Raw genomic sequence first — 20,524 nt, forward strand, 5'->3', positions numbered from 1 at the left:
ACCAGACGGCTGGCGGTTCAAACCCACCAGCCACTCCTCAGAAGGAAGGTTGGGCAATCCTACTTCCGTAGTGATACTGTCTCGGAAACCCAAGGAGGGGTCGCTATGAGTCGGGGCCGACTCGACGGCACATAACAACAACAATATTAAAGTTACCCTTTTATGTTTTTTATTTGATTTTTACAGGGTTGTCATTTTAGACTATATTTATTGTTTTATTTGTATATGTCTTATCCTAGTATTATAATTAATTAATGATATAATTCTCTGACTAACAGTACATCTACATTTGATCTCTCCACAGATTCAGACCAGGATGTAGCACTCAAACTTGCCCAGGAACGAGCTGAGATAGTTGCTAAATATGACAGAGTAAGTATTAAGTAAGTTTTTCTTTGGAAAAAACACATAAATAGAAATGGAATTGCTTTTTAGAGAGCTTAAATTGCAGAAGCAGTTTGTTTACTGCATGTAAACACTGAGTTCATTTTTTTTTCTTTTGACTTCCCTCCCAAATATTTCTCCTTCAAACACTGCAATTCATTTCTGCCTCAGGGCTCAGTGTCACCGTTTCTTCTGCTTAGAACATTTATATCCTGGGTATCTTCATGTCTCATTGCCTTACCTCTTTTAGATCTTTGCCCACATACTACCTTCTTAGTGACATCTTCTCTGACCATCTGGTTAATACCACCATCACTGCCCTCCTACCCATATCCTTTTCCCCTACTTTATTTTTCACCATGATACTATCAGCATCCAAAATACTATATATTTTACTTATTTTCTTCATTATTTGTTCTCCCTCTTAGAAAGTAAACTCTGTGAGGGCCAGAGTTTCTTTTGTTTACTGTACTCTTATATCCAGATGCCTTAGGCACTATGCCACCAGAGCTCCCTGACTCATACTAAACCAAACCAAACATACTGCCATTGAGTCGGATCTGACTCACAGCGGCCCCTCCTTGGGCTTCCGAGGCCATATCACTACGGAAGTAGATTGCCCAACCTTCCTTCCAAGGAGTTGCTGGTGGGTTTGAACTGCCAGCCTTCTGGTTAGCAGTCAAGTACCCTAGGCACTACTATCCTCAGTATTTGAATACATAAGTATACAGAATTAAATATCCACCTTATATACTATTTATATATGCTGTAATAAATTTAACATGGGTCTGAAAATTTGAATTTACACATTTATGTTTAATTTCAATTAGCATTTTATCCTTATGTTAGTTATGAAATCCTATTTTGATACCCTAGAAAATCATAATTGCTGACATTTTACATGTCTCCTTATTTCTTACCTTATTACCTTACCTCCTGAGGTCTATAGTGAGTATTAGCAGTAATTTACAAATGGTATGTTATATATTTCTATTGTTGTTAGGTGCTGTAAAGTCTATTTTGGCTCATAGCGATACTATATAGAACAGAATGAAACACTGCCCGGCCCTGCAGTCCTCACAGTCATTGCTATTTGAGCCTGTTGTTGCAGCCACTGTTTCAATCTGTCTCATTGAGGGTCTTCCTCTTTTTTTGCTGACTGTCTACTTTACCTATGGCGATGTCCTTCTCCTTACTTGCATGTAATTTTGTATTTGATATTTTATTATTATTTTTATGAATAATATGAGCATGAAATTATAGGAAGCCATCTGGACTGTGTCCTGCTTCCAGAGAGGTGTACAGGCTTAGTAACTTAAATTATATTCCAAGAGTTTTTAAGTTGGTTGGATGGAACATCAGACACAATTTCCCATTATTGTGATTAGGTTTTAGGGTAATGAAAAACCTAATTAACTGGTTTTAACTGCTTAGCTAATTTAAAACCAATAGAACTATGATTCATTTATGCTTGCATGCATCTTTTTTTCATGCAATTAACACTTAGTGACTAGGCTCTAGGCATCATGCTCGGAATTGGGAATTCACAATATAGAAATAAATTACAGCAATTTTTGCCCACAAGATGCTCAGAGCCTACTTGGAGAACATATGAGCAGTTAATTATAAAATGTACTCAGATGGAGGTGTCTACAAGACAGTTGGCTATTTGAGCCTGAAATTTGAATAATTGTTATAGACCGTTGCGTTCATAACTAATTCCTGTACAAGTTAGTGTTAGTTACAAGCTTCAAGAGTAAATGATTACCTAGAAAGAGAAAAACTGAGGGCAAAACACCAGGCCCACCCACAGTTAAAAGGGGTCCATGAGAAAGCCTTCAAAAGAATGGTTGGAAAAGTAGGAGGAGAACCTAAACAGGAGGGTGTCATGAACATCAGGGGATAAGGAGTGAATAATAGTCGTGGGAGCTCTGGTAGCATAGTGCCTAAGGCACTTGACTGCTAACCAGAAGGCTGGCAGTTCAAACCCACCAGCCACTCCTCAGAAGAAAGGTTGGGCAATCCTACTTCCGTAGTGATACTGCCTCGGAAACCCAAGGAGGGCTCGCTATGAGTCGGGGCTGACTTGACAGCAAATAACAACAACAACAACAACAATAGTTGTAAGTGTACCTACAAGGTCCATTAGATAAGGACTGAATCTTGTCCAGAGTCCCTGGGTAGTGCGAATGGTTAATGCTAACCAAAAGGTTAGAGGATCAAGTTTACCCATAGGTGACTCAGAAGAAAGGCTTGCTTATCTACTTCTGAAAAATTAGCCACTGAAAACCCTATGGAGTACAGTTCTACTCTGGCACATATGGGGTTGCCATGAGTTGGAATCAATTCAGTGGCAACTGGAGGGAGTGAAGGACTAGCATCCTCAGGATTTGACAATTGGGAGGTCATTTTTGACTTTGGCAAGAATATAATTTTAGTGCTGATGTAACTGTGAAGTAAAGAAGTAGAGAGACAAGGTGTATAGCCTACTCCTCTGAGAAGTTTGGATGAAAAGGACAGAAAGATATTTTTTCTACGACATGTTCATTCTAAAATAAGTTTGGGGGTTCATACTTGAGATGCTTTGTTTGCATTCAAACGTTATAATTAATGATTTATAGGTGAATTCTTTAAATATTTCTGGGATTTTATTTATTAAAACTGTATGTTATTTTTAATAGCTTTGCTATCTTTCCTTCCCATTGTTCTGTTGCTCCCACTTTGCTTTTGTAGAAATGGTGGAGTGGGGCATCAGACCTTCTCTACCTTCTTAAGGGGAGAGGAGAATCAAAATCAACAGCCCTAGACTGATTTCTATGAGGTGGAGGTCAGAAATGCCTCCACTCTCCAACCTTTTTACCAGTTCTCAATGCAACTGTCCTTCCCACATCACTCTTTACTCTCTGCTGGATTTGATGATTCATTGCAATGACCACACAGAACTCACAGACAGTACTCAAGATTATGGGGTTTATTAGGGAAGTAACAAGCTCCAATTCAGAATCAGAAATGATTCAGAATGTAGTTCTTTGGTCAGAACAGCTTCTTTAACTCTGCCAGTAAGTGCCCAGAGGCACCAACTCCACCAGGAATCCTTGGCCTGGAAGTACTCAGCTCTCTCCCTCCATAGATTAGTCAGATTAGCTCTGCCAGGTGCCAGCACCAAAAATAGCGAACTCACTGCCATTGAGTTGATTTTGACTCATGGCAACCCCTCCTTGGGTTTCTGAGGTGATATGTCCATGGAAGTAGATTGTCCAATCTGCCTTCTGAGGAGTGGCTGATAGGCTTGAACCGCCAACCTTCTGGTTAGCAGTAAAATACCTTAGGCACTATGCCACTAGAGCTCCCCCAAGTACCCAGAGGTACACCATTTCACCATCAAGCCTCTTGTCCAAAGGTGCTCAGCTTTCTTGCTCTGTGGGTCAGCCCACCCATAGTAGTCTCCTTGCTCCGTGGGCTGGGAAGCCCACCAAGCCTTCGTGTGTAGTCTCCTGGGTCCGCTGCTACAGCTTCTCCACCACTACTTCTTGCCATTTCTGGCCATCTGTGGTGTTACAGTTCTCTCTCTTGTTCTCTCTCTCTGTCTCTCTCTAGTTCTAGCAACTTCTCAGTACAGGGGACCCCAGGTCCAAAGGACATGCTCCACTCCTGGCTCTTTTTCCTTGGTGGTAGTGAGATCCTTCCCTCACTCTGGGATTGGCTCTTTTTTGAAGTCCAGCAGGAAGGCAAAACTGACTAATTCCCTTGTTATGGTTCCATAGACCTTATATGCATGGTCCCGCTCCCACAGGGATTCCATGCTCATTCTTGCAGGCTGTCCATTCTTCTTAGTGGGCCACAAACATCTTTTTGCATAGTCTCACTCAATCATTTTATGGGAGTCAAAAAGACTATGGCTAGACAATGTATATTAAGTAATTCACCGCAACATAGCTTCTTACTGGAACTTTCATCTAATCAAGACTTAGCCACATGTCAGTTATTGTTAACATCTTATATCTATCAAAGTTCATACTAAGAAAACAGTGATACTGCCAAAATTAGTTTGGCTTAAAGAAAAATAAATGTTAATAAGGTTGATAATACCTTTTCCTCCAGATCTTATTGTTAATAAAATATAAAATAGCTCTTGTTCTTTGGCCTTTTTATTTTAATAATACATTTGGTTTTATAAACTCCTAGTAACACCTTTTTCTGTCCTCTGTTTTAGGGACGAGAAGGTGCAGAGATTGAACCTTGGGAAGATGCTGATTACCTTGTTTACAAAGTCACAGATAGATTTGGCTTTTTACAGTAAGTTGCATACATTGAAAGCCAACTTTTAGATTATAATGTTTTTATGGTCACTTACTGTTTTTTCTTATTTTCAGTAGAATTCTTATGAATAAGATTTTAGAAATGGTCCAACAATGTGTCTTTTTTTTTTTTGGTGGTGTTGTTATGAAATTTGTCATAAAATTCCTGGCATTTTTAATGTTTGTGAATGAAATTGAGCTATCATTAAGAATGCAGTTTTCAGTATTTTGGTAAGAACATTAGTGTACTAAATGAGTTATGTTAATAATCTAGCAAAATTAAATGTGAATGAATAGCAATTTGTACTTTAAAAATAATTATAACACATTTTATACAAATGTGTTTTTTAAATAATTAGCAATTAGAACAATAGTGTTTTGCAGCCTAAAATGAACAATGAAAAGAAATACTTTCTTATTTATGCTTGTAAATATATTCATGTTATTGCTTCTCAAAATTAATTCTATTTATCCCAAGTATGTTATATAAAAAGTTGATAGAGGTCTAAACCCACTGCCATTGAGTTGATTCCAACTCATAATGACCCTTCAGGAACGAGTAGAACTTCCCTAGAGAGTTTCTAAGGCTGGAAATCTTTACAGAAGTAGACTGTCTCATCTTTCTTCCGTGGAGCAGCTGGTTAGTTTGAACTGCCTACCTTTTGGTTAGAAGTCAAGTGCTTTAACTACTGTGACATCAGACCCTTAGAGGTTCTTTCTAATCATATGTCCATCTGTCTGGTTCTGGCAGTGTTTAATTGGGTTCCCAATTTAGTAAGTAACTTGTCTCATTCACGTGTATTCTTTTTCAGTTTTGTTTATTACAAATCATATAATATATGATTACATTTTGAGGGAAAACACAATCTCTTATGTAGTTCATAGCAGTGACTTACAGCACTTTGTGTTTTACTCCTGTTCAGCTTTTTGCATGTAGGAACTATTTTGTTGTATCCTGTTTTTCTGTGGATAAAACAAGAAAACAAACAAACAGTTCTGGGAGTCAGAGAATTTGTGCTCTTGTTGTGGCTTTTCTGGTCTCTAATCAGTTAACTATTTCATGCCTCATTTGTAGAGCAGGAATCAATCAATGCTCCACATACATTATTGTATATTTGAGGCTTTTGAAGAAATAAAATATAAGAATATTATATAAATTTCTAGATAAATATAAGGTTTTATACCTCATGTTATTAGCATATCTGAAAAGTTCTCTTGAGTAAATATAACCAAGAGAGTTTGCTCTTTAGTAGACTAATAGATAGTCATAAATCATAAAGATGGTCTTTATGATTGAAGTACTGTTTTACTAATGGACCATGTGAACCCCAGCTTCTGTGATCCCGAGACCAGAAGAACTAGATGGTGCCCATCTACTGCTGCTGACAGCTCTGAAAGGGATCACAATAGGAAGTAATAGGAAGTCCTGGGTAGAGTGGGTGAAAAATGTGGAGCAAAACTCAAAATAATAAAAGATCAGCTTACTTGTCTGATAGAGACTGGTGTAACCCCCATGTCTGTGGCCCTTAAGACACCTTTCAGATCTGGAACTGAACTTAGCCTCGTGGCTCAACTTTTAGCCCAATGATAGACAAGCCTACACAGTGAACAGTAACACTAGGGAGGCATGCACTCCTTAGAACAATCAACCATACCAGATTAAAAGGGCAGCATTTGCCCAGGGATAAAGCTCAGAAGGCAGGAAGGGATAGGGAAGAAGGATGGAGGGAAATAGCAAACACAGGGAGGAAGTGGGAAGAGTGCTATTACATGGTGGGGATTGCAATCAGTGTCACAAAACAAAATGTATATGAACTGTTGAATAGAAAACCAATTTACTCTCTATACTTTCACCCAAATCACAATAAAAGTTTTTCTTAACAGTGCTGTTTTAAAATTCCCCCTCTTCCTTTTTTTTTTTTTTTTAAGTAAATAAAACTTGGCCACTTTCAAATTTGCATATTTGTATGGGTTAATATCCATATCTGAGTATGTGAGTGAAGTTTTTTAAAGGACAGTTTGAGCATTTGGAACTGTCAAGGTCAGTGGCTTCCAAAATTACCTTCACATAATAAGCTAGGAAGTTGTTGTTTTAAATAATTTCCGGGTCCTATCTTAGATTTTGATTCAAAAGGCAGGATAGAACTTCCCACGTGTATCCAGTGGTAGTGAGCCATTGTAATAGGTAATAGTTTATCATAAAATGATCCAATATAGTACAAAATACATATGAAAACCTTTTGTATTCCAATCCAAGAGAAACAAAACAAAACAAAATCCACTGCCATCGAATAGATTCTGACTTATAGCAACCCCATTGGACAGAGTAGAACTCTGCCCAAGAGGGTTTCCAGGGCTATAAATCTTTAGGGAAACAGACTGCCTTATCTTTGTTCCATAGAGTGCCTAGTAGGTTCAAACCCCTGATCTTTCATTTTGCAGCTGAGTGCTTTAACCACTGCATCACCAGAACTCCCTTTGTATTACAAAGGCTCTAATAATTACCTAAATTCTCTTTTCTCATTGCTTGAAGCAACATGAACTGGACCTTAGTAACAAGAAGTTCTGGCTCAAGAGTCTAGTCTGTATTTGACAGTTTAAAACATTGCACTCAATTATTTCATGTTTGTTTTCTACCCTTTGTGCTGAAATCCATTTGGCCTTGGTGAGAAAAATAATAACTTCGATAATGCCAACTAATATTTATTGACCACTTACTGTGTACCAGGCATTGTTTCTAACACTTTACATAGATTACCTCATTCATTCCTCTCAAATCTTGCTGGGGTAGGTCCTCTTCTCTCCCCTACTCCCCCTGATTTTTAGATGATGAAATAGAAGCAGAGAGGTCAAGTAACTTGCTGACGTTGTACTATCAGTAAGGGTCAGACCGTGGATATGGGCCTGAGCAGTCTGACTGCAGAGCCTGTGTTCTTAACCACTGCATTATGCTGCCTGTTACTGTTGCTCTGTATAATTAATAAGATTTCAGAATAAATTATTTTAAAGGCCTGGGAAGAAAAACAAAGGAGATAAAAGTACCTAAAGAGAAGGATACTATCTGAAATGATTGCTGCTTTTTTGAGAATAAAGTAGGTTGGTGCCAGTTGTCATATTGTTACACTGATTTTAAAAATTTTATTTGCTCCAGAATCTATTCCTAAAGCAGGCAGCACAAATGAAAATAATGAAGCATTGGTTTTTATCACAATGTCTAATTTAAGTAAAACACTTTTCTCCAGAGGTTTTAATGGTGGCTTTCATCACTAGTCACTGTAGACTGGAGTTTTTGTGCTGTTGAATAGTCACTTTACCCAGGCATTTAGTTACTGGTTCCTATGATACTTCAATCAAAAGAGCATAGCTTTTTGCTGTTTTCACTCTTTATAATTGTTGATTGGTTCTGCGGTAAAATTGGATTTTAAGTGTCAATATCAATAAAATGGGCAGGGGAACCCCAAACTTTGTAGCCTGCTGTGAAGCTTGCTGACCTTGTATCTATCTATGATTTTTAATAACTGAAATTAGTTGTTCTGATATGTGAAGGGTGTGATAGTAATTTACAGTTTAACTTGATTTTTGTAACAGACCACAGTAAATATTAAAGATATTGGCAAACAGTGTTGGTTTGCTGACGGAACAGCATTGTCTTTGTCTAGTACTCAGAAATGGGAAGTTGTCCTCAGTCTGTTTGCTTCCAATGGAGTTACATTTGGAAAATGGAGAAATAGATCTTATTTAAGAAGTTAGAGAACTTTTATTTTTGCCGTTCAAAATCTAAACATGCCTATAAAAAATAGTCTTCATTGCTAGTCTGCTCAACAAATGATTGTTAGTACTTGGATAAAGATAAATAATGCTTATAGGTCATAAGTTATTAATAGACAAAAGGAAATTATACCAAAAATAGAGAAGATAAAATTAATAGCACAATTTGGATTTTCAGTTATTTATCAAAATATGTATATTTGTAAAATTAGCAGTTGTCTGTAGTTCACTATGACTATGTAAATATATGAAAGCTGAAACAGATATGCTTTTGTTTTTAAAGAATACCTATTAAGATTGAAGGGCTGAGAACTTTCTACCCATCCTATAAATTTTGTCTAGAGTAAATCTTAACTTATATAAAATTTATTATAAAAACAAACCTCAATTTAGTCAACCTATTAAACTTATTGATCTTAAAAGTTTTAAGTTTCCAATGAGTTTATCTTAGCAGTTACAGAAATATTTCACCTGAGCCATTGAGAAATTATGGACACCTAAGACACTTGCCTGCTAACCAGACGGCTGGCAGTTCAAACCCACCAGCCACTCCTCGGAAGGAAGGTTGGGCAATCCTACTTCCGTAGTGATACTGCCTTGGAAACCCAAGGAGGGGTCGCTATGAGTCGGGGCCGACTCGAGGGCACATAACAACAACAACAACATACACTAATTAGTGACACTTAAAGTTTAGTCAAACCAAAAAAAACCCAAACTAACTGCCATCAAGTTCATTCCAACTCATAGCTACCCCACATTGGGTTTTCAAGGCTGTTAGTCTTTACAGAAGTGGACCACCTCATCTTTTTTTCTGCAGAGTAGCTAGTGAGTGGAAACCACTGACCTTTTGCAGCCATATGCTTTAAGCACTACACCACCAGAGCTCCTTAAAGTTTAATGTTGTTGTTGTTGTTATGTGCCGTGGAGTCGGATCCGACTCATAGCAACCACCTTGGGTTTCCAAGGCAGTATCACTACAGAAGTAAATAGCCCCATCTTCCTGCCAAGGAGTGGCTGGTGGGTTTGAACCGCCAGCCTTCTGGTTAGCAGTCAAGTGCCTTAAGCACTATACTATCAGAGCTCCTTAAAGTTTAATAACAGATGCAAAAATATATCCAGTTAAGGACTCTCTGTTTCCAGGATAACTTACAGATTTTTTTTTGTTGGTGGTGGTGTTTTGTTTTTGCTTATGTGTTTTCATAAAATGTAGCTACTTGCTGACAGCTTGTTTTCTTCTTTAAACAGCCATTATGTACCTTTTCCCTTGAAGAACAAACTCTTGGTCTCCAAAGCCCTGTTTAGCAAAACTTTCTGTAAAAAGCCAGAGGTTAAATATTTCACTTTGTGTCAAAGCTCTTCACTTTGCTACTGTAGCAAACATGAAAATAGTCATAGACAATACATAAATAAATGTGTGTGGCTGTGTTCCAGTAAAACTTTATGTACAAAAACAGCCAGTGAGCCAGATTTGGCCAATGGACTGTAGATTGCTGACCTGAAAGAATACTCTGCACTTACCCAAGTTTTGCTGTTTCCTTTCTTCTACTTGAAGGATATTTAGATGGCAAGGTAAAGATGCATACATGCTTGCAGGCATGCATCCATTCTTCTATTCATACATTCATCCAGTAATATTTATTGAGCTTCTGAGATGGGCCAGACACTGTGTCTGAGACTGGTGCGGTGCTTTGCATGTGTATTTTGAACATTGCAAGGAGCTGTTGATGAAGGAGGCATTCTCCAGCCTTTTTCCTTGTAAGGTTATGAAAATTAATGTATGCCAATGCAGAATTTTGAGGAGGAAAAATTCTCTGGAGATTGGTGTTATGCACACTGCAGATTCTATATAAAAGGTCTTGGTTATGAAGAAATAATGCAAGAAAATTCATGTGGGAAAACAGCCTTCTTCTTGTACCATCATCCATCTTTGTGGTCTGAAGACTTCTATATTTAATCCTCAAGTGTCTTTTTTCTTGAGAATTAGTTTCTCAACCTTCATCTCTTTTCTTCATATACTCCTGAGCTGTCTGAAGATGTAGCCTATTTTAATTTGAATCCACTGGTTTGGATAGTGCTGAACATGTCTGTATTAGGCATCACTTTCTGTGACTAAGTGAAAATGTTAGTCTTCATATCTGTGTTTGGACTATCTGTCTAGGATCTCTCTTGACCGTTACACTCTTTTGTCAGCTCCATTGCTATTAGCTCAGTGGTTCACCTACTAAGTCTACAGAGTAACAAGAGTACCTTTAAAAATGCTGCACTCTTGAATACTAATTCATTGTATTTTAAAAGTGCTATTATTTGGTCGTAAAATAAGCTAAAGTAAAATAAGTACATATTTTTGCCAAAATATTAATACTTCTTCGATAGCAACTCAAAACACACAACTTTGTTGATAGCCCATTGTTACTATATTACTGACAGTACAAGAGTCTCTGAATGTTTTATGTCTGAGATAATATCACAAAATATGTTGTTGTTATGTGCCGTCGAGTCAGACCCAACTCATAGCAATCCCTCCTTGAGTTTCTGAGACAGTATCACTACGGAAGTAGATTGTCCAACCTTCCTTCTGAGCAGTGGCTGGTAGGTTTGAACCACCAGCCTTCTGGTTAGCAGTCAGGTGCCTTAGGCACTATATACTGTACCAGAAAAAGGAATTTGATCTTATATTCTTTATTTTAAAGAAACCATCCCCACTGAAATTTTGACAATGAATTTATCATTGTACAGAATAAAAGGTCAAGTTTTCTTTTTAATTCATAAATCTGTGGGAGATCATTTTATCTCCTTATGCTAAATTTTTAAGCAGTCGTTTATTATAGATCATTGTTTGAGAATAAGAGCAGACGTGATGAGCTCAAAGTTGACCAATTATGGCCCATAGGGCAAATACAACCAGCTGCCTATTTTTTGGGTATAGAGTATTCATGCTCAATTTACATGTCATCTGTGGCTTCCAATAGCAGAGTTGAGTAGTTGTGACAGACAGTATGTAGCTCACAAAGCCTAAAATATTTACTGTCTGACCATGTACAGGAAAAGTTTATGGACTCCTAAACTCCTGGTTGAGATCAGTTGCTGTCCAGGAATACTTTCTGCAATGATGGAAATGTTCTATATCTGCACTGTTCCATACAGCAGCAACCTGGCTATTGTATACTTAAAATATGGCTAGTGAGACTAAAGAACTGAATTTTAAGTTTTATTTCATTTTAATTTACATTCAAAATTATAATTAAATAGCCATCTGTGACTAGTGGTTTCTATATTGAACATACAGGTGCAGAGATTTGAAGAGTGGAAGCATTTTGGTTACAGAATAGCTAATTGTTCTATACTGAACTCAGTGAAATGGAAACTTGTATAAATATGTGATGATAAATGGTTGTTTATCATTTAATTGTAAAAACAAGTTCACTGTGATTTCAACTTAACTATCTCAGATTTCAACTATCTCACATGAACTGTTTTTCGTCTGCAGTGAGGAAGAGCTCCCATACCATAATGCAGCTGTGGAACGGGTAAGTAATTGGTTTATAGTTATTAGAAGAATAAGAATAAGAATTACTACCTTTGTGATTTTGAGTACCATATTATGTGTTAATGACACAGCCATTGTTAGAATTGGACCTTCATTATATCAATATAAGAAAGTAATTAAATCTATGGTGAAATAATCTGAGGAGATTTTGTGAAACCTCTGGTAGATATTTGAAAATAAATCAACATAGCAGTTAACAGAGAAGAATTTGTATTCCAGATGGGTAGTTCTCAATCTGGGAGTCTTCACAACATAGAACCTTTTTAAAGCACAGTAGTTAAGAACCCACAGCAGTGTGTTAAATTGGAAACGCTGCAGCAGGGGCCCAGGCATGTCCATTTTTTAAAAAAACCTCACAAGTGATTCTCATGCACTTTCCTGACTAATAAAGCACTATTCTAGACTCATAGCTTTTGGGAGACAGCTGTTCCATGAGATTTTAATACACTTTCTACAAACAACATTAGCAAAATCAACTTTAAAAAAAAATGTATTTCCCCTCTCCTTATTATATTTCACTAGGGAGCTGGTTCCACACCCGATTGGGCATGAGAACTAGGGAGTAAATGTAGAAGTTGGTTAGAATCTCTCATCCACATCCACTCGCCGTTTTTTTATATATCAAATAATGCATTATGGAATGAAAGTAAGTCTTCTATTGGGATTATTGTTGGAGTTTGTGCATGTTTGTGTAGGGGGAGGTGTTTAGAAAGAAATTTCTTTTAATAGCTATGTTATTGAGTAGCAACTTTGTATCAAGAACTGGACTAGGTACTTCCTAGAATACTGGAATAAATAAGACCTAGTTTCTGCCTTTGTGAAGTTTATTGTCCAGTAACTCTAAATACCAACTGTGTGTTGATGATTTGGCACCTTGAATCCCAGCATTGTATAGCCCTGTGTGTACATTCAGTGTCTATACTTAAATGTCTGACTTGTATATATACTTATGTGGCTGATAAATGTCCAAACTGGAGCTTCTATCACTCTCTTCAAATCTGTTCCATTTATAGACTCCCCCAACTCTGCCCTTCCAGTTGTTCAGTCCAAAAACTTCTGTGTTATCTTTGACTTTCTTTCCTCAATACTCCACATCTCATCTGTCAGCAAATCCTATGAGCTTTGTCTTCAATTGTATTTAAGATCTCATAACTAACCGCCATCTCTGTTTATGCCATCCTGGTCCACTGTAATGGGTCCACAGTAATCTCTCTTCTACTCCCACCTGCTTGCTTCTAAAGCTGTTCTTCTTCCTCATAATTGGTCTGTTCTCATAAAACAGCCAGAATAATCACATTAAAACATAAGTCAGATCATATCACTCTGATCACAACTTTGTAGTGGCTCCCCATCTTATCCAGAGTAAAAGGGAATGTTCTCAGAATGATCCACAAGTCCCTAAACGTTCTGGTTTCTGTTACCTCTCTGATCTCTCCTCCTACCATCCCTTGCTCACTCATTGGCCTCTTTTGCTGGCCATAGTCTCTCTTTTAGGCCTTTTGCACTGGTTGCTTCCTCTTCTGGGATGCTCTTCTGTCCTGAAAACAACATAGTCCCTCATTTCCTTCAGTATTTACTCACCTTCAAAGTAAGACCCTCCCTCACCATTGTATTTAAATTTTTTAACTGTTCCCCTTCCCCACTACAAGCTATCCTCCTTTATTTTCTCTTTCACACTTAGCACTCTTTAACATGCTGTGGTAGTTATGTTTGTGTGTTGACTTGGCTGGGTCTGGCTGAGTGGCTGGGCAGCTAGTGGTAGTTAATTCGCCATGATGAGATTGGCAGTCGGCTCCATGGTGGGATCTACCACAAGCAGCTGAGTAGCTGTCTTTGGGATGTGATCTTCTTCCTGTACATAAGGAGAAGCCTTTGGGTATGGTCTCTAGCCTATGGCACGTTTGGACCCTGCATGTAGCCATGTCGTTGCTCAGCAGTCTGCCATGCTCTGCTGATCTTGGGACTTACAATGGACTTAAGTTAATGGCCTGCCGTGTAGTTTGGTAACATCAGGACTGTGCCTTTTTACTTGTCAACCTTGGGGCTTCTCAGCCTCAGCAGCCAGCAGCTGTCTGAGTGAAGAAATGCCTCTAGCTCCAGTGGGCCGGGAGCAGGAGGCAGAGCTGGACCCCAAGGTTGAGGGGCTTTTACCCAGCCCCTAGAGCCTGGCACTTTGAACTTGGACTTAAAGCCTCCAAATTGTAAGAATAAACTCCTGTTAAGACCATCCCATTTGCGGCATATTCTTGTCAGAGTGGCACTAGGTAACCAAAACACATGCTATATATTTGACTTATTTATTTCATCTGTTTCTCTCACTGGAATGTAATCTCTGTAAGGGTGGATTTTTATCCACTTTGTTCACAGCTGTCTCCCTAGAACCTTGACCATTGTTTACCATGTAATATATGCTCAGTAATTGTTGGCTGAGTGAATGACTGAATGTAATGACTTCTTTATATCATCAAATATATTGAATTTAAAGAACTGGTACGGATTATCCTTTCAAGTGTTACAGCGTCTCCTTTATTTGAGCACTTAGGGATGGAAGAATTAGATATCCATGTTTGTCAAAATAATCTGACAATTCAGTGTTTTTTTCTCTCTTTAATGTCCCCTTCCTTTGGTGAATTCCTAGGCCAGAAAGTTCAAAAGTTTGTGAACCAGTGACATAGATGATTCAAGAAATGACACAATGAAGAAAAGAAGTACAAGAAAATCTAGTGGAGGATGCATGCTTTAGGGAGGATTTTATTTACTTAAAGAGATTTGTCTGTACAGTAAAAGACCTCTTACCCAGTGAAATTTGACTTGGAATTAATTGGTTGTCTATGCAAAAGTTGGGAGCTCTGGTAGCATAGTGCCTAAGGCACTTGACTGCTAACCAGAAGGCTGGCAGTTCAAATCCACCAGCCACTCCTCGAAAGGAAGATGGGGCAATCTACTTCCGTAGTGATACTGCCTCGGAAACCCAAGGAGGGGTCGTTATGAGTCAGTCCGACTCGACGGCACATAACAACAACATGCTAAAGTTGAATATAATGGGGAATTCCTTAAAAAGAAAAGGATCAATGCATACCTTAGTGTTTTATTTAACACAACTGTGTATTTATTTGTCAGTCCTTTTTTGGAGGAGGGATAGGGTTCTGAGGCTGCTGATTGGCTTTCATAATACCTTTCATAGATAAACTATACTCATACTGCATGACATTTATAGTTTTGGCTTCTTTAAGTAAAATGCAAATTTAGGCACATGCAAAGCAGTGTAAGCCTAGACACTTTTAATTGTATTAGGATTTCCCCCAGTTCTGGTTTGAGTGAGGTTCTTGTATTCTACAGCAGCTGCCTAGTCTTAGTGGTCAAGCTCTGCCATTTCATTTGCAAGGAAAATATTCTACATGTATTTCTTAGTTGAATATAAATGATAACCTTTTCGAAGTGTACAAGTATTTATTAATCTTACAAAGCATTCACTTGAAGCTCATATTTACTACCATCATGGGAAGACTCATACACTGATGCATAGTTAAGAAATAACGGCTTTAGTTTCAGTTTTGCCAAATGTATTCTTTTACATAAAGCAATTTCTGAAACAGAATTCTGCTTAAAATAGTATGTAACCAAAAAAAAAAAAAAACCTCACTGCCCGTCAAGTTGGATCCGACTCATAGCGACAACCCCCACCGTAAAAGGATTAATGTTAGTGTTTGCAGAGTACTTTGGATTCCCTCAAACAGGCACCTAAACAAATAAACAGACACTCTTATTTTATTTACTGTGTGTTGTTGTTGTTGTTATGTGCTGTCGAGTCGGACTGGACTCATAGCGACCCTTCCTGGGGTTTCTGAGGCAGTATCACTACGGAAATAGATTGCCTAACCTTCTTTCCAAGGAGTGGCTGGTGGATTTGAACCGCCAGCCTTCTGGTTAGCAGTCAAGTACCTTAGGCACTACGCTACCAGAGCTCCATTTACTCTGTAGAGAACAATATTAACAATGGATTATATTGTTTCTTTGAGTTTACTGATGTTTTTAATAAGGAGGAAAGGATACATAAAATTATAAATTTTCATAGATGTAGCTATTCTTTTATGTAGTGTAATATTTTTCATGGTATATGGGATGTTGGGCCTTTTTATACCTTTAAAAACTGTATCTTAATTTTATTTGGTTTGAAATCTTAAAGTGTATGACTTACAGACTTGAGCAAGATACAGTCCTTCTTGTACTTTTTGTCCTCTCCTGACCTCTGCTGGTAAGACTTAAGCGTGCATGCCTCTGTTCAGCTTCATATTCAATCAAGTATCTTAATATTTAAATGTGAGGGACACAAAAGCACATGAAAACTGGAATTTGAACAAAGTTCTAAGATTCCTAATTCTAGAAAAGGAAGCCATTTACTACGCACCCATGCACTGTGTTTAGCCTTGGCGTAGTGCCGAAGCCATTTGACTGCTAACCAGAAGCCTGGTGGTTCAAACCTACCAGCCACTCCTCAGAAGGAAGGTTGGTTGGGCAATCTACCGCCTGGGAAGCCCAAGGGGGGGTTTCTATGAGTCGAATCCGACTCGATGGCAGTGAGTTTGTTTTGTTTTTTTTAATTATTTGAATTATTAACTATATTATAGTGAGAGGAGCCTTAGATCATATAAAACACAAGCTAATATTATGTGGATGACTCAACAAACTTTTGTTAAGTACTTACTATTCAGTTAGTCTCATATAGGTTTAAAAAATACTACCTCAGATCACTGTACTCTGTTGAGAAGTAACAAAAAGATTTTGGCCCCTGCTTTCGTCTTTATACACTCTGCCCCAAAAGGAGTGGCAACGTGAGCTTAAGGTAATAGGGCATCATATTGCTGACTTTAAGTGGAAGGTTAGTTCTTTACCGAAAACTGATCATGGGAAGGAAAGTACACAACAGTGTACCATTTTCTTAGAAGAAGTAATGGAGGAGGATAACAGAAGGAATAACCAAAAACAAACCAAACTCACTGCCGTCTAGTCAAACTTGACTCATAGCAACCCCCCTTTTCAGAGGGGTTTCAGAGGCGGTATCTCTATGGAAGTAAATTGCCAAGCCTTCCTTCCAAGCAGTGGCTGGTGTGTTTGAACCACCAGCCTTCTGGTTAGCAGTCAAATACCTTAGGCACTATGCTACAAGAGCTCCTAACAAAGAGAATACAGGTTAGAAATTAAGACTCCTGCATAATTTCCCTTTTGATACATATATTTTTCTGATATTTTTAGGGGAGTAGAATTTTCTTACACCATTTAAAAAATTACATTGATGAGTATATCTAGTACCCACACCTTAGTTTTTGATGACCATCCCTATTACAAAGAGCTGCTGGTTTTTCAAGAAATAGATGATTCCAGGTCTGAGGTATGATAAGTATTTGGTGAACCAGGATTATTTTATGGCAGAAAACAAGGAATTGGTCAAAAACTAATAGGGCGTGTCAAAAGGGCAAACTTGTCAGGGAGAAATCTTCAAATAGATAGGAGGTAATCTGGCCAAATTTGGGACAATTTGAGCTTCAAAAAGAATAGAGATGGTAATGGATTATAACACATTGGATAAAATAATCCTTTAGACAATAGTTTAATAAAAAATGGGGAGAGATAGAAAATAAAAACATTTTTAAAAAAATAATGTTATTGAAATATAATTTATGTACAGTGAAACACACAAAACTAAAGAGTCATGGGTCAATGCATTCTTTTTCTACAGTGTTCACTCCCCTCCCCTCGCCTCCTACCCCTGCTAACCAACAAAGAACATTCCCATCCATATATAAGCCTTTTCTTGACTTTTTACAATAATGAACTAATACTGTATTTGTCCTTCTGTAATTGACTTATTTCACTCAGCATAATGTCCTCCAAGTTCATCCACGTTATACAGTGTTTTGCTGATTCTACATTATTCTTTAGGGTTGCATAGTATTCCATTGTATCTTTGTGCCACAGTTTGGCTATCCATTCTTCTGTTGATGGACATCTAGGTTGTTTCCATCTTTTGCTTTTGTAAATGGTGCTGCAGTGAACACGGGTGTGCATATATCTGTTTTTGTCCTGGCTCTCACTTTTTTAGGATATATAACTAATAATGAGATTGCTAGGTCAAATGGTGTTTCTAATTCCAGCTTTTTAAGGAACCGCCAAACTGTTTTCCACAGTGGTTGTATCATTTTACAGTCCCACCAGCAGTGTACAAGAATCCCAATCTCTCCACATCCTCGCCAGCATTTGTTATTTCTATCTTGTTGAACTTTGCCATTAGTGCTAGGATGAGGTGGTATCTCACTGTTGTTTCAATTTGCATCTCTCTGATGGCTAATGATCATGAGCATTTCTTCATGTGTTTGTTGGCCGCCTGAATATCCTCTTTGGTGACGTGTCCATTTATGTCTTTTGCCCGTTTTTTAACTGGATTGTTAATCTTTTTGTTGTTGAGGTGTTGGAGTTTTCTATAAATTCTAGAGCTATGTCTCGTCAGACATGTTGTTGCCAAATACTATTTCCCAGTCTGTAGGTTCTCTTGACTCTTTTGGAGAAGTCTTTAGAAGCACATAAAAATTTAATTTTTAGAAAGTCCCATTCATCTAGTTTCTCTTCTGTTTGTACATTTTGGGTTATGCTTGATAGTCTATTTATGCCATATATTAGGCCCCTAAATTTGCCTCTTGTTTTTCCTTGAGGAACTTTATAGTTTTAGGTTTCACACTTAAGTCTTTGATCTATCAGACTTAGTTTTTGTGTATGGTATGAGGTACAGATCTTGTTTCATTTTTCTGCAAATGGATATCCAGTTTTGCTAGCTGCATTTATTAAACAGACATTCTCTTCCCCATTTAATGGATTTTGGCCCTTTGTCAAAGATCAGCTGACCATAGGTGGATGGATCTGTTTCTGGGTTCTCAATTCTATTGCATTGGTCTATGTGTCTGTCATTATACCACTACCAGGCAGTTTTGACTGTTGTGGCTGTATAGTAGGTTTTGAGATCCAGCAGTGTGAGACCTCCTCCTTTCTTCTTCTTCTTCAATAGTGCTTTGCTTATCCAAGGTCTCTGCTTTCCGTATAAAGTTAGTGATTGGTTTATCCATATCCTTAAAGAATGTTGATGGGATCTGGATTGCAATTACATTGAATGTATAGATTGCTTTGGGTAGAACTGACATTTTCACAATGTTCAATCTGCCTATCCGCGAACATGGTATGTTCTTCCATTTACATAGATTTCTTATGGTTTCTTGCAGTAGTGATTTGTCGTTTTCTTTGTATAGGCCTTTTGTGTCCCTGGTGAGATTTATTCTGAAGTGTTTTATTTTTTTGGTAGCCCTTGTGAATGGTATTGATTTCTTTGTTTTTCATCAATCTCTTTGCTGATGTAGAGGAATACAACTGATTTTTGGATGAGGATCTTGTATCCCGCCACTGTGCTAAATCTCTCAATTAGTTCCAGTAGTTTTTCACTGAGTCTCTTGGGTTTTCTAAGTATAGGATCATATCATCAGCAAATAGGGATGTTTTGACTTCTTTCTTACCAATTTGGATGCCTTTGATTCTCCTTTCTTGCCTTATTGCTCTGGCTAGGACTTCCAGTACAATGTTGAATAGAAGTGGTGATAGAGGGCATCCTTGTCTGGTTCCTGTTCACAAGGGGAATGGTTTCAGTCTCTCTCCATTGAGTATAATGTTGGCTGTTGGTTTTGCATCTATGCTCTTTATTTTGTTGAGATATTTCCCTCCTGTTCCTATGTTGCTGAGAGTTTTGATCAGGAATGGGTGTTGGATTTTATCAGATGCCTTTTCTGCATCCATTGATATGATCCTGTGGTTCTTTTCCTTTGTTTTATTTATGTGATGGATGACGTTGATTGTTTTTCTAATGTTGAACCATCCTTGCATACCTGATATGAACCCCACTTGGTCATAATGTATTATTTTTCCGATATGCTGTTGGAGTTTATTGGCTAGGATTTTGTTAAAGATTTTTGCATCTATATTCATGAGGGATATTGGTCTATAGTTTCCCTTTTTAGTGTTGTCTTTGCCTGGTTTTGGTATCAAGATTATGCTTGCTTCATAAAATGAATTTGGGAGCATTCCATCCTTTTCTATGTTCTGGAATAGTTTGAGTAGAATTAGTGTCAGTTCTTCTCTGAATGTTTGGTAGAATTTTCCAGTGAAACCATCTGGACCAGGACTTTTTTTGTTGGTAATATTTTTATGACCTGTTCAATTTCTTTTTTTGTTATGGGTCTGTTTAAATATCCACCTCAGCCTCTGTTAGTTTAGGTAAGTAGTATGTTTCTGGAAATCTGTCCATTTCTTCTAGATTTTCGAATTTGTTGGAGTATAGTTCTTCATAGTATCCTGATACTATCTTTTCAATTTCTGTTGGTTCTGTTGTGGTATCACCCAGTTCATTTATTTTTAAATGCATTTTATTGAAATATAATTTGTGTACAGTGAAATACATAAAACTAAAGTGACATGAGTCAATGCCTTTTTT

General features: G+C 37.7%; 1 protein-coding gene across 1 annotated transcript in view; it reads left to right on the plus strand.

Annotated features, from left to right (window-relative positions):
- The window catches only part of USP6NL (USP6 N-terminal like), a 257,499-nt gene that overhangs the window by 142,677 nt on the left and 94,298 nt on the right, over positions 1–20,524 (plus strand). Inside the window, exons 2-4 of the mRNA XM_042780231.1 lie at positions 305–372; positions 4,598–4,680; positions 11,938–11,977. Coding sequence (XP_042636165.1) covers positions 305–372; positions 4,598–4,680; positions 11,938–11,977 — 191 coding nt within the window. The remainder of the gene's footprint in view (positions 1–304; positions 373–4,597; positions 4,681–11,937; positions 11,978–20,524) is intronic.

This window comes from Orycteropus afer, unplaced genomic scaffold, assembly GCF_000298275.1.
Source record: "Orycteropus afer afer isolate SDZICR_OR568_19922 unplaced genomic scaffold, OryAfe1.0 scaffold00028, whole genome shotgun sequence".
NCBI lineage: Eukaryota > Metazoa > Chordata > Mammalia > Tubulidentata > Orycteropodidae > Orycteropus > Orycteropus afer.